Source organism: the organism of the source record quoted next, unplaced genomic scaffold, assembly GCF_019419815.1.
Source record: "Pyrus x bretschneideri cultivar Hongxiangsu unplaced genomic scaffold, Pyrus_bretschneideri_v1 Contig55, whole genome shotgun sequence".
In the NCBI taxonomy this organism is placed as follows: Eukaryota; Viridiplantae; Streptophyta; class Magnoliopsida; order Rosales; family Rosaceae; genus Pyrus; species Pyrus x bretschneideri.
Genome location: NW_025999793.1, coordinates 1,701,143 through 1,714,132, shown reverse-complemented (window position 1 = coordinate 1,714,132; position 12,990 = coordinate 1,701,143). Strand labels below are relative to the sequence as shown.

General features: G+C 35.5%; 1 protein-coding gene across 1 annotated transcript; it reads left to right on the top strand.

The window, feature by feature from the left end:
• Nucleotides 1–6,639: 6,639 nt before the first annotated feature.
• On the top strand, nucleotides 6,640–9,283 carry LOC125470982 (beta-glucosidase 12-like). Its single transcript, XM_048570833.1, has 11 exons — nucleotides 6,640–6,706; nucleotides 6,941–6,999; nucleotides 7,161–7,236; nucleotides 7,410–7,487; nucleotides 7,581–7,668; nucleotides 7,750–8,005; nucleotides 8,191–8,306; nucleotides 8,446–8,663; nucleotides 8,800–8,831; nucleotides 8,925–9,027; nucleotides 9,171–9,283. Exons 3-11 carry the CDS (start codon nucleotides 7,176–7,178, stop codon nucleotides 9,281–9,283), a joined length of 1,065 nt encoding a protein of 354 aa, XP_048426790.1. The 5' UTR covers nucleotides 6,640–6,706; nucleotides 6,941–6,999; nucleotides 7,161–7,175.
• The last annotated feature ends 3,707 nt before the right edge of the window (nucleotides 9,284–12,990 follow it).

The window sequence follows — 12,990 nt, the reverse complement described above, 5'->3', positions numbered from 1 at the left end:
CTATATGTTGCTTGAACCCTTTTGGAAGCTATATAAATTTATTGACCTCCCAATAGTTGCCTTCCGAACCTACATTGGGTTTGTAGTGTTTGCATTGTTGAAGAGAGGAATATTTGAAGTTGATGTAAGAGGGCTGAAGAGTTTTGCAAGTGACCGCTTCACATTTTGATGTCAAATAGTCTTGTAAAAGTTTAGCCTTTGTATACGATATGTAGCTTTCTAGGTTAATAAAGCTTCAGACTTGTCAAACTATTACACATGCAGAGAAGCCTTTGTTGGCTTATTAAACCATCATTACTGTTCAACGATAAAATTATATATTAGAGTACAGGTAGTACCCTTCATCACCTGGTTGGTGATACAAGGTGAGTCCCTTCATTACCTGGTTAGTGAAAAGAGTGGAGTACTCGTTGTACTTTCCATCACCTAGTTAGTGGACGAAGGTGAGTTTCTTCATTACTAGTTGATGGAAAGTGTGGTAATTTTCCAAAGGAAAGAAATTATTTATTAGAGTATGAGTTGTACCTTTCATCACCTAGTTGCTGATACGAAGGTGAGTTCTTGCATTACCAAGTGGGTGAGAATAATGACGAGTTGTCGAGGCACATTGTAACACATGCCAAAGGGAAAAGTGTATGTTGACACCTACTGTGAAGGCCCTGAGTGCTATTTTATAATCTACTATAGTGCAAAAAGAATACTCGTGGCTGAAGCTACTGGCATATTCATGCAATGACTAGTTTGACTTCTGATGAATGGTGTACAAATCTTCAGCAGAGTGTAAGCAATCAGCCTAGAAGATGCGTAGTATAATAATCTATTGTATTAGGTTGAAGGCGACAATACCAATTGAGAGGTCCCACATATAGAATGAAGGGGAAAATGAGACATCGTTCTTCATTACCATGCCTCGGTATGCCATGGTGGATTCAAAGAGATGGATATGCTCAATTGGATCTTCCTTCCCAATTTACGATAGCAAACCAAGCTTCTATTTTGTTTCTCCTTGTAAAGGGGTGCCAAAAATCCTTCTTGCTAGAGGGCCTGGCCTCGGCTGATTCCAGTCAGGTACCTTGGCATGACGTTTGGCCTTTAGTCTGTTCATTTCCTTGAGAAGCTGCAGGATAAGGCAGTCTTTAGTTGAATCAGGCACTATTGGAACCCTCATTCATAGTTTCCATCATTTATTGGTAGTGGGGAAGTTTAGTCAAGAGTATGTGGTTTTTTTATATTCACCATACTAGCTTCCAGGAAATGCCTGTTGGAAGTCCCCCGAGTCTCAAACACCTTTTTGTTCCTCTAAGTCTTGTCGTTTCTTCCTTAGGTTAGTAGTTGACCTTGGTTGTGGTAAGTGAATGATTCCTTTGATGACCCTTGGGTTATTGATCCTTGAGTCTATGTGGATAGGTTTTTCTCGACAATGCTGTAAGAGGTCTTGACAATCGCGATAACCAGCTTTTGATCATTCCATTCCTTTTACAAGGAGATGTCTTCTTCCACTTGTCTTGCTTCGGTTTGAAGCAGCTAGGTTGAGAGAAGTTTTTCTGTTGTTCAATATCTTGGGTATAAGGCCGCTCGTCATTAAGAATGCCCGTGTTAAAGACATGTGAATCTTTGCATTGGTGGGTACCTATGTGTTGATCCGCAGCCACGAGGGCGATGACTCATGAGACTGAGTCTGTATAGCCTCGCAAAACATCTCGAAGAAATTCTCATACTGTTCCTCAAGGATTTCTTTCCTTATGGCCATTTTTTTATTTTATTCTGAGTTCTAACCTCTTCAACTTTAGTTCGAAGAGCAGGCTTGATCCTTTCCTTCATTCGCTGCCTCACGCTAGGCATGCAAGAGGTGCTTTTCTGCATGTTGTAGTTTCCTTCACTCCCCATGTTGGAGAAGGATACCTTATCAAATGAGAGTGCATGCACGATAGAAACCAGTCTGAAAGCTGGTGAGAGTAGGAATTAATGTCGTTTCCTCACAAAATGCCAAATGTTGATACACAAAATCAATTAAAGTTTGGAACAACGTAAAGTGACAAGTTTGTGACCTTCGCAAGGTTGCTTCAATCACCTCGTGAGGATACTATGTAAATAGATAGAGGTAAGGAAACAAACACTAGAAGTACGTGGTTTAACCTAAGTTAGGTTACGTCCACGAGGGTAGATGAATTCTTATTAATAGTGAAAAGTTTACACAATACATAGGTTTAATCATAATCATTATTAGTGAGTTCTAAGGACGAGTTTAAGTACAATAATGGCATTAGAAATTAATTGTTGGAGAACGGTCTCCTTTTATAGATAAGGAAAGTCTTCGGATCCTTCCACTATTGATCTAGGACTCTAGGAGTTTTATTTTGATGTTGACATGTGTCATGTTGTGAGAGTCTCTGGATTGGGGAGGAACTCGCGTGCTTCAACAAGGGTGCCTCCACATGAGCTCTTCAGTGGGCCCTTGAAGGTATGAAGTTGACCGGTGATTGGTAGTTTCGGGAGCAATGAAGTACGGTACAAACAACAAATATCAAATTTTCCTAAAGCTCTTAAATGTATATTTTATCTATTTAGTCGTGATTACTTTGCCAAATCCCCATTGTGCTCATTTACTTTTGTAAATCTCGTCGTTCCCTTCGAATCCAAAAATTGTGAGCCAAAACTGACAAGAGCATAGCTACGTTAACTTGAACAATTTAAACAGTCCAAAACATAAACTTTGGGGAATACGACAATGATAAATAACCTATTAACCTATAAAATAACAATTCTACTCTCATTTTTCTTAATTCAATGTCGGTCCCTTTTTTGATTTTATTGTGCCACCTAATTTTAACTTATATTAGTTATAGCACAAGAGTGGTCCTTGTGGCTGGGGTTAACTGTAACACGCAACTGTGAAAAAATTAAAGCCCTTGGCTCGAGGACGGGGTTATCCTATAAAAAGATCCACTTGTCATATAACCATTGTACTGAAAGATATATCTTTCCATGAAGAGGAAGAAATGGATAAACGGAATTCTGTAAATAAGAGCTGAGGAATACTTAAGGGAAGAATATTTTATATTTTAAAAAATACAGATACGCTATATTTTGTTATGTTTAAAAAAAATCGAATGAGTAAAAAAAACAAAATACAAACAGATGTCACGTTTCACGATATATATAGTAGTGGGGGATTATGGGACAAAAAATAATTCCATTTGGCATGGTGCTAGAACCTTGTTTTGAGATGTTTTTGCTGGTATTGATCGAGATTTAGATGCTCAAGTGGAATTTGGAGCATTCCAAAAACTTTGAGATCCAACTAGAAGAAGGCAAGTAGCCTGATACAATATGCTTTGTTACTTGTTCCTTTTCATTTTTATTTTCTTTTTGTGATTTTTAGATCGGTTACCAGATAAATCTTGATTTGAATCACTGCCTTTTCTTTGACTCTTGTTCTTTATTTAACCGGGACATGATCCCAAATAAACAGGTATGAAAGCTATAATTGTAAACAACAATCGAATCAATGGAAGCATTGGTTTATACATTCCTTTTAGTCTCAACTCTAGGAATAATTTTTTTCGCTATCTTTTTTCGAGAACCACCTAAAGTTCCAACTAAAAAGGTCAAATGATTTCTCATTATCTCAATTGAAGTACAGATCCTCCCCTTGTTCCTCGAATGGATCTCTTAGTTGTTGAGAGGGTTGCCCAAAAGAAGTATATAAGGCGTACAATTTTTTGGCTAATAAAGGGATCAAATGGTATAATTCTTTTATTGGTAGATTGGAGGAATAGAAACATGACTATTGCTTTCCAATTGGCTGTTTTTGCATTAATTGCTACATCATTAATCTTACTAATTAGTGTACCTGTTGTATTTGCTTCCCCTGAGTGTTGGTCGGGTAACAAAAATGTTCTACTTTCTGGCATATCATTGTGGATTGGATTTGTGTTTTTTGATGGGTATCCTTAATTCTCTCATCCCCTGAACCTATTCATTCTATATCCAAAAATGAAATGCCCCTCCCAATTCCTTCAGGTTGTGAGACACATTAAAATTTAATGTAAGCCCCAAAATTTCAAATAAAGAACAAAAATAGAAAAATTTGAGGTGGCGGGGTCAAACTTTTGTGTTTTTGAATTATAAAAATATATATAAATGAAAAATATTAAATCAAAATAAATAGATGTAAGCTAATAACAAACAAGTCTCTTGAAACTGGTAATCAATTTCTTGTACTACCAAGAAGAAGCCACCCCAATGGGTATCGTTTCACTATCTTTAGGAGTAGAATAGCCAATTTGAGAACCTAGCTATTTCGATAACTTCTTAATTAGCGTGGAAAGACAATTTCACAAAACAACTGGGTTTATGGATTCAATATTAAAACTCCAACAAGAAGAAAAAGATCAAGATTAAATTCTTCATCTTTATCGATTATGTACTTACGTAAAGAATTATGGTCATAAATTTCTACTTCTTTGTTGGGTCAAATAATTTTCTGTTGTTTGAATAAGTCTCTATAGCTAATCCTCCATATTCAACTTCAAAAGTTATGCCCTTCAACAGTTGGACAGACATAATATAAACAAGCAGATAAATGAGTCTTTGTTTCCAAATGCAGAAAACATTTTGTTTTGCTGGAAAACTCAAGGGCAACTCAAGGATTGATCATTTCAAATTAAGATGAGATCGATCAAACTGTTGTGTACATTATCTTACTTTTCAACACAAGGAATAAATTTTTTTTTATAAATAATGTATTTCTGTAGTATAAGTTATTAATTTCTTAATCTTAATTTGAATATTGTAGATGCAAATAACAATTCAAATTGAAGACTGTTTAGTCACCAAATGTATCAATAAAATGAATAGTTCGCTATAAATCTTTTACTTAGTGTCTACACTGTCGATTGGGTTCATATATTTAAATGACTAAACGATCTCAGACTCAAATAATTCTTTTTGTTTAGATGATCTTGAAATAAGGATTAAGAAACTGAACGATCACAATATAAAATTTGAAGAATATGTGCATTCCCCATAGGTGGAACGCAAGGATTATCCATTCTTTTACTTACATGCACAACTTTTGGGTACAAGAAACGTGTGTTCTTTTAAATTACAGACCATGACTTGGTCTTTAAACTAGGACTTTCAAAGCCAATTTTGTTTACAAATTTTAACCCTTTACTATTCTCATTCTTGTACTAGCAAGAAGAATGTGTTACTACTATACTTTGAAGGGTGTCCAAACCTTCTTAAAAGCCACCTCAATGGCATCCTTTCACAATCTTTAGGAGCAAAATAGCCAACTTGAGAACCTAGTTATTTCCAAAACCACTGGGTTGACAAATTGAAAATTAAAACTCTCACAAGAAGAAAAAGATCAAGACTAAATTCTTCATCTTTATCGGTTCTGTACATACGGAAAGAATTTTGTTCATAAATTTCTACTTTTTTGTTCGGTCAAATAATTATCTACTATTTGAACAATTCCATGTAGCTAATCTACCATATTCAACTTCAAAAGTGCCTTCAACAATTGGACAGACATAATATAAACATGAAGACAAATGACTCTTTGTTTCCTAATGCAGTTAACGTTTTCTTTTGCTGGAAAACTCAAGGGTACTCAAGGATTGATCATTTCCAATTACGATGAGATTGATTGAAGAGTTGTGTACATTATCTTACTTTTCAACTCAAGGAATAACTTTTTTTTGTATAAGCAATGTATTTTTATATATATAGTATAAGTTATTAATTTTTTAATCTTAATTTTGAATGTCATATATACAAAGAACTATTCAAATTGAAGACAGTTTAGTTATCCAAATATATCAATAAAATGAATAATTCATTATAAATCTTTTTCTTAGTATTAATACTGTTGATTGGGTTCATATATTTAAATAACTAAACGATCTCATATTTAAATAATTCTTTTTGTTTCGATGATCTTCAAATAAAGATTAAGAAACTAAACCATCACGATACAAAATTTGTAGAATATGTGTATTCCTCATTGGTGGAACGCAAGGATTATCCATTCTTTTACGTACGTACGCACGCAACTTTTGGGCACCTGAAATGTGCTTTCTTTTAAACTACAGACCTTGACTTGGTCTTTAAACTAGGACTTTCAAAGCCAATTTTGTTGACAAATTTTAACCCTTTACTATTCTCATGAGCTAGTACGTAGACACCATATCCCTTCCTCCCTTTCTCTATATAAACCCCATGCACTCTTCCAGGTGGAGATAACTTAATTATCTCGATCGATATCAAAACTCCCAAGTTATGGCAATGAAATATTCACGATCTTTACTCTTTGGTGTGCTGCTACTCATTGGCTTTGCATTGACAAATAGCAAAGCAACTAATACGGATCCACCTGTTCTTTGCGAATTTCTCAATCGCAGCAGTTTTGAACCAGGGTTCATATTTGGGTCAGGTTCCGCAGCTTACCAGGTTAGTATATATATGTATTATATATATATATATGTATATATATATCTCCTGGATTATTTACCATTTTTTTGGTGTATTTTATACATGCAGTTAGCATCCATGCATGAATTATAATGTTGACATCTTCCTTGCGTGTGTAGTAGTACTCTTACGTATATGCATGTGTGTATATTTCAGTACGAAGGTGCAGTAAAAGAAGATGGAAGAGGACCAAGCATATGGGATACCTACACCCACAAACATCCAGGTCTGTGATTTAATCAATTGGTAATTAATATGAAAACTTTAGCTACTTCATTTCAAAGGAGTATAAATAGCACCTCATTCTTTTCTTCGTGAGGACAAGTAAACTCCAACCTCTCTTATAATCAATTGGTCATGTGATATGTACAATATACGTATATACTTCATCAATGCGCACGCATATAAACTACTTTGCGCATGATATGGATTTCACCATTATGTATTTGAATAATTGCAGAAAAAATCGCTGATGGCGGTAACGGAGACGTTGCTATAGATCAATATCACCGCTATAAGGTCTAGAACCTCATAACTTTGTCTCTTGACCCTTTATACTTGAAGGGCACATGTTAACATATTAAATTGGAGCCTTTATTAAAAAAAAAAAATAAATAAAAAAAAAAGGACAATGTTTAATGAGATCCTCAATATTTAATTTTAAACTTTTGTCATTCTAGGAAGATGTGGGGATTATGAAGGATATGGAGTTGGATGCTTACAGATTCTCTATTTCATGGTCCAGATTATTACCAAGTAAGTTGCTCCACATCCTCATATTTCGTCGGGACCAATGTCAATATTGTGCATAAGAATTATTTTTCCTACAAGAAAATTATTCTTTTTATATACTTTTAACTAAAGTAATGTGATTGAGTTATCTAATGGGTAACCCATTTTTTTTTTCTTGTTATTTTTGTTCTAATTAGATGGAACGTTAAGTGGTGGCATTAACATGGAAGGAATTGATTATTACAACAATCTCATCAATGAACTCCTACGCAATGGTTAATCATCCTACCTTAAACAATTATTACATGATTTTTTAGAACATCATTCTATCAAACTATTAATTTGATTTTTCTGATCATGTATTACAGGTTTAAAGCCGTTTGTAACACTCTTTCATTGGGATGTTCCCCAAGCTTTAGAAGATGAATATGGTGGTTTCTTAAGCCCTCGTATTGTGTAAGTGAACAAAATTTATTTTCTCATTGATAATTTGATAAAATAGATACTGATATACATAACATAAATTTGTATGTATAGCGATCATTTTAAAGACTATGCAGAACTTTGTTATAAAGAATTTGGTGATCGAGTCAAGCATTGGTTCACGTTAAATGAGCCACATACTTTTTGTAATATGGGTTATGCTCTTGGGAGTTATGCACCGGGACGCTGCTCCTCTTGGCAAAACCTAAATTGCACCGGTGGAGATTCCGCCATTGAACCATACTTGGTGGCACACCACCTTCTGCTTGCTCATGGAGCAGCCGTAGAATTGTACAAGAACAGATATCAGGTTCAATAACTATTTTTTTTCTTTTTTTTTCTTGGGTCAAATTATTGGCTCCTAATTGAGAATTCTATATTAATCCTTATTATTGAGTAGTAATACGAGAATACTCTCGGTAGTAAGATAATCTAAAGGTTGTATCTTTTTCTATAACTCCTATTTATTCAACCAAAATTCATATTTTTGCATAGGCATCTCAAAAAGGCTTGATAGGAATAACATTGGTGTCACACTGGTTTGAGCCTGCTTCGGAGTCAAAGCAAGACAAAGATGCTGCCTTACGATCTTTGGATTTTATGTTTGGATGGCAAGTGTCTTATTAAATTATACATAAACCCAATTACATGTTTACTTATGACTTGTAACGTTGACACTACCTAGCTAGCTGTACTCGTTGTATATAATGCTATAATTAGGCTTATATTTGGAATTATCTTGTTTTGTAGGTTTTTGGACCCATTAACAACTGGTGACTATCCACACACCATGCGGTCAATTGTTGGAAAAAGATTGCCAAAATTCACAAAAGAACAATCCAAGTTGCTAAACGGATCGCTTGACTTTCTTGGAATAAATTATTATACTGCTAGATACGCAACTAGTACACCTAAGAACAATTCACAACCGGCAAGCTACGTAACAGATCCTCAAGCTGATCTTACGAGTGAGTGCCAAGGGAAACTTACTTTGAATAGCTTAAGTTCTTTGTTCTTCTTGACCAAGTTTAACTTCTGAATTATATTAATTATATTCTAATATTTACACCAATTGTATTCTAATGTTTTTAAATATTGTGTCAGCTGAGCTTAATGGAGTACTTATTGGTCCACAGGTATACATCAAATTTATCATTTTGAGCTATTTGCATTTGGAGGATTAGTTTTTTTCCCCAACATTTACGTATTTTCTTGAAATGGTGTTGCAGGCTGCTTCAGATTGGTTATATGTATATCCAAAAGGAATTCATGATCTTGTGCTCTACACAAAGGAAAAATACAATGATCCACTCATTTATATTACTGAGAATGGTATGTAATACATACTTTTAAGCCTTGATTATTTGCAAAAGTTTCACATATTTATAATGGTGTAAAATGAAACTACACATTTTTTTTTATATTTTTAGAGGAAAAAAATAAATTTAATTTTTTGTGCAATAATATGTACGTAGGTGTATCAGAGTTGAATAATCCAAAACTATCACTTGACGAGGCTCTTCATGATACCAATAGAATCGACTACCATTACCGTCACCTGTGTTACCTTCAAGCGGCGATCAAGTAAGTAGTTATTAACAAATTAATTAAGGCTATATGCTTCCTAGCCTTCTTAAGTTATGGTTATTTGATCATTATATTGACCTTATCCATTTGAACATTTGTGTATATGTGTGTGCAGAAATGGTGCGAAAGTGAAGGGATACTTTCCATGGACATTCCTCGATGACTTTGAATGGGCTTCTGGATACACCGTTCGATTTGGATTAAACTACGTGGATTATAATGATGGGCTGAAAAGACACCCAAAACTCTCAGCACACTGGTTCAAAAATTTGCTTAAGAAGAATTGAAGAAATTAAAAGAAAGTTATTGTTCATTATAAACATTTAAGTGGATAATTTTGCTGTTTATGTATTTGTATTTCAATTCCTTCTGCATTTGTGTTTCCTTTCAATAATGTAAGTATTCTTTGAGATTCAATAATTCAATAAAAAGCTATAAGAGCTGTGAATGCTACAGTAAAACCTCTCCCTATAAAAGATTAACTTATTTATAGGGGTAAATTACACTTTACCACCTCAGGTTTGGGGTCTATTACAATCGCATACAACATCTTCACAACATTTCACTTTCATACCCCACCAACTATTTTATTTCAATATAGTTCATTCGTTACATTTTCCATCCATTAATTCGTTAAAAGCTGACGTGGCTGCCACAGTTGTGCCACGTAGTTGCCAAATTTGTTCCACGTAACAAAAAAAATAATTTTTTATTCATTTAAAAAGAATTAATTGATAAAAAGTTAAAAAAAAAAAAAGAAAAAAGAAAAAAAAAAAAACCCATAACCCATGTTCTTCCCCAAGACCCCCCTCTTCCTTGCAACTTAAGGCCCCCATCCCACCCCACCACCACCTCCCCCCCAACCACCCCCCCCCCCCCCAACCCCACCCCTCCCCACCTCCCCCGCACACCCCCCCTACGGTCCTATCCGCAGCTCCCCTGCAACCCTCCCCACCCCACCCTTACCTCCGCTGCAACGCCCCACCCCACCCCAAACCCCAAACCCCAAAAAACCCAGTTGTTGAACCCAAAACCCCGAAATCAAAAAGGGGAATTGAATTCCTAAGACGAAGTGAGGGAGTGGGGGTTTTAGGAAGGGCAAAGTAAAGGGAATTCTAAAGGGAGAAAGAAGAGAGACAGAAGAGAGGGAGGGGGAGAGAGAAAGAGAAGGGAAGTGGGTTGAGAAGGAGAAAGTAGCTATAAGATCCAACCCATCTTCTTCTCCTTGTCTCCGTAGGGGCACCTCTGTGTGTCTTCTGCAACTCTCGCTTCCGTAGGGGAACCTCTGTGTGTCTCGGTGGGGTGGATTGCGGTGGAACGGGGTGGGGGGTTGCGGGTGAGGTGGCGATTGGATGAGGTAGGGATGGGGTGGGGTGGGGGGTTGCGGAGGAGGTAGGGGTGGGGTGGGATAGGGGTTTTAGGTTGCAGGGAATGGGGTGTCTTGGGGGAAGAAGATGGGCTATGGGTTTTTTTTTTTTTAATTACTTTTCTTTAATTAATTATTTTTAAATGAATAAAAATAAATTGCCATGTGGGACAACTGTGGCAGCCATGTCAGCTCTTAACGAATCAATGGATGAAAAATGTAACGGAGATACTATATTGAAATAAAATAGTAGGTGAGGTATGAAAGTGAAATATTTTGAAGATGTGGTATGCGATTGTAATAGACCCCCAACCTGAGGTGGTAAAGTGTAATTTACCCTATTTATAGTCATAAACAGTTATGGTCCCAGTTTATGTTCAACTATAAATACTACATTGTAATAAGTTATCATTTTTATTGCTCCTGTTGTAAAGAAACTCGCCTTGACATGGTAGTAATTGTTAATAAGTACAATAATACGCAAGGCCACAAATAAAAGTTTAAGATAGACTAAATATTTATCAACTATTGTTTGGGACAATCTTTGTTTTTTTTTTGGAGTTGATACCACAACTTGGAGCTTGCAGGTACGTAGGTAAAACCTGGTCAATATCTTCTTGTTGAAGTAAAAATATTTCCAGCTCCTCATGATTATCTTTTTCCCCTTCTTGCCTAATTGTATTGGTGATTATTTTTTCAATTAAAGCGAACTCAATTTTTCCCACAACTTAACTCAAATGTTTTCAATTTTAAAACTTGTGCTATATACTACAAATATCTATTTTTTATTCCTAGTTAAACATAAAGATGCTATTAGATTTTAATATGTTCCACCTGTTTAATACAGTTTCAAAACTCACAGCATCTGCGGGCTCAATTGCTTGTAAGAAATATTTACAAATGTTGATGCACAAAATCAATGAGACTTTGGAATGACGTAAAGTGTCAAGTTTGTAACCTTCACAGGGTTGCTCTGGTCACCAGGTGAGGATAATATGTAAAGAGATATAGGTAGGGAAGCAACACAAGATGTACGTGATTCACCTTAAATTGGGTTACGTCCATGAGGGTTGAGGAGTCCTCATTAATAGTGAAGATTTTACACAAGACATAAGTTTAAGAATAATCATCATTAGTGAGTTCTAATCACAAGTTTAAGCACAATAATGATATTAGGAATTAATTGTACGTGAACGGTCTCGTTGTATAGTTGATGAGAGTCTTTGGCTCTCGTCGCGATTGATGTGGGACTCTAGGAGTTTTATTTTTATGTTGGTCTGTGTGGTGTTGTGATTGGTCTCTTGATTGGTGAGAAACTTGTGTGCCTCGGCAAGGGTGCCTGCACATGAACTCTTCAGTGGGTCGTTGAAGGTATGAAGTTGACTGGTGCTTAGTAGTTTTGGGGTTGGTGAATATGGAACAAACACTATTCCCCCAAGTTCCTGAGTTTTGGGGGTGGTGAAGTATGAAACAAACAATGCTCCACTAAGTTCCTGAGTAAGGGAAGCTTCTCGGTTAGGGACTTGCAAAACCCAAGTTGCTAAGTACTCATGAAACTTTCGAGTACTAAAATGTATTACCATATAATAGGTGTCTCGCAAATCTCTAATCAAGAAGTTATTATTTTTATTGGTCCTATTGTAAAGAAACTCGCCTCGACATGGTAGTAATTGTTAATAAGTACAATAATAAGCAAGGCCACAAATAAAAGTTTAACATGGACTAAAATATTTCTCTACTAATGTTTGGGACGATCTTTTTTTTTTTTTTTTTTGGAGTTGATACCACAACATGGAGCTTGCAGGTACGTAAGTAAAACCTGGACAATATCTTCTTGTTGAAGTCAAAATATTTTCAGCTCCTCATGATTATCTTTTTCCCCTTCTTGCCTAATTGTATTGGTGATTATTTTTTCAATTAAAGCGAACTCAACTTTTTGCACAACTTAACTCAAATGTTTGCAATTTGCTGACATTGCATATGACCTTGTGTGACATGACAAATTTGATAGAAGAAAAGAAAATGTATAAGCTTGAATCGGTCGAAGATTGGATTGTATGTATTTGCTAAAATTACTTAGAAAGAAGAGTTAACGAGTTTTAAAACTTGTGCTATATACTACAAATATCTATTTTTTATTCCTAGTTAAACATAAAGATGCTATTAGATTTTAATATGTTCCACCTGTTTCAAAACTCGTGGCATCTGCGGGCTCAATTGCTTGTAAGAAACTATTTACAAATGTTGATGCACAAAATCAATGAGACTTTGGAACGATGTAAAGTGTCAAGTTTGTAACCTTCGCAAGGTTGCTCTCGTCACTAGGCGAGGATAATATGTAA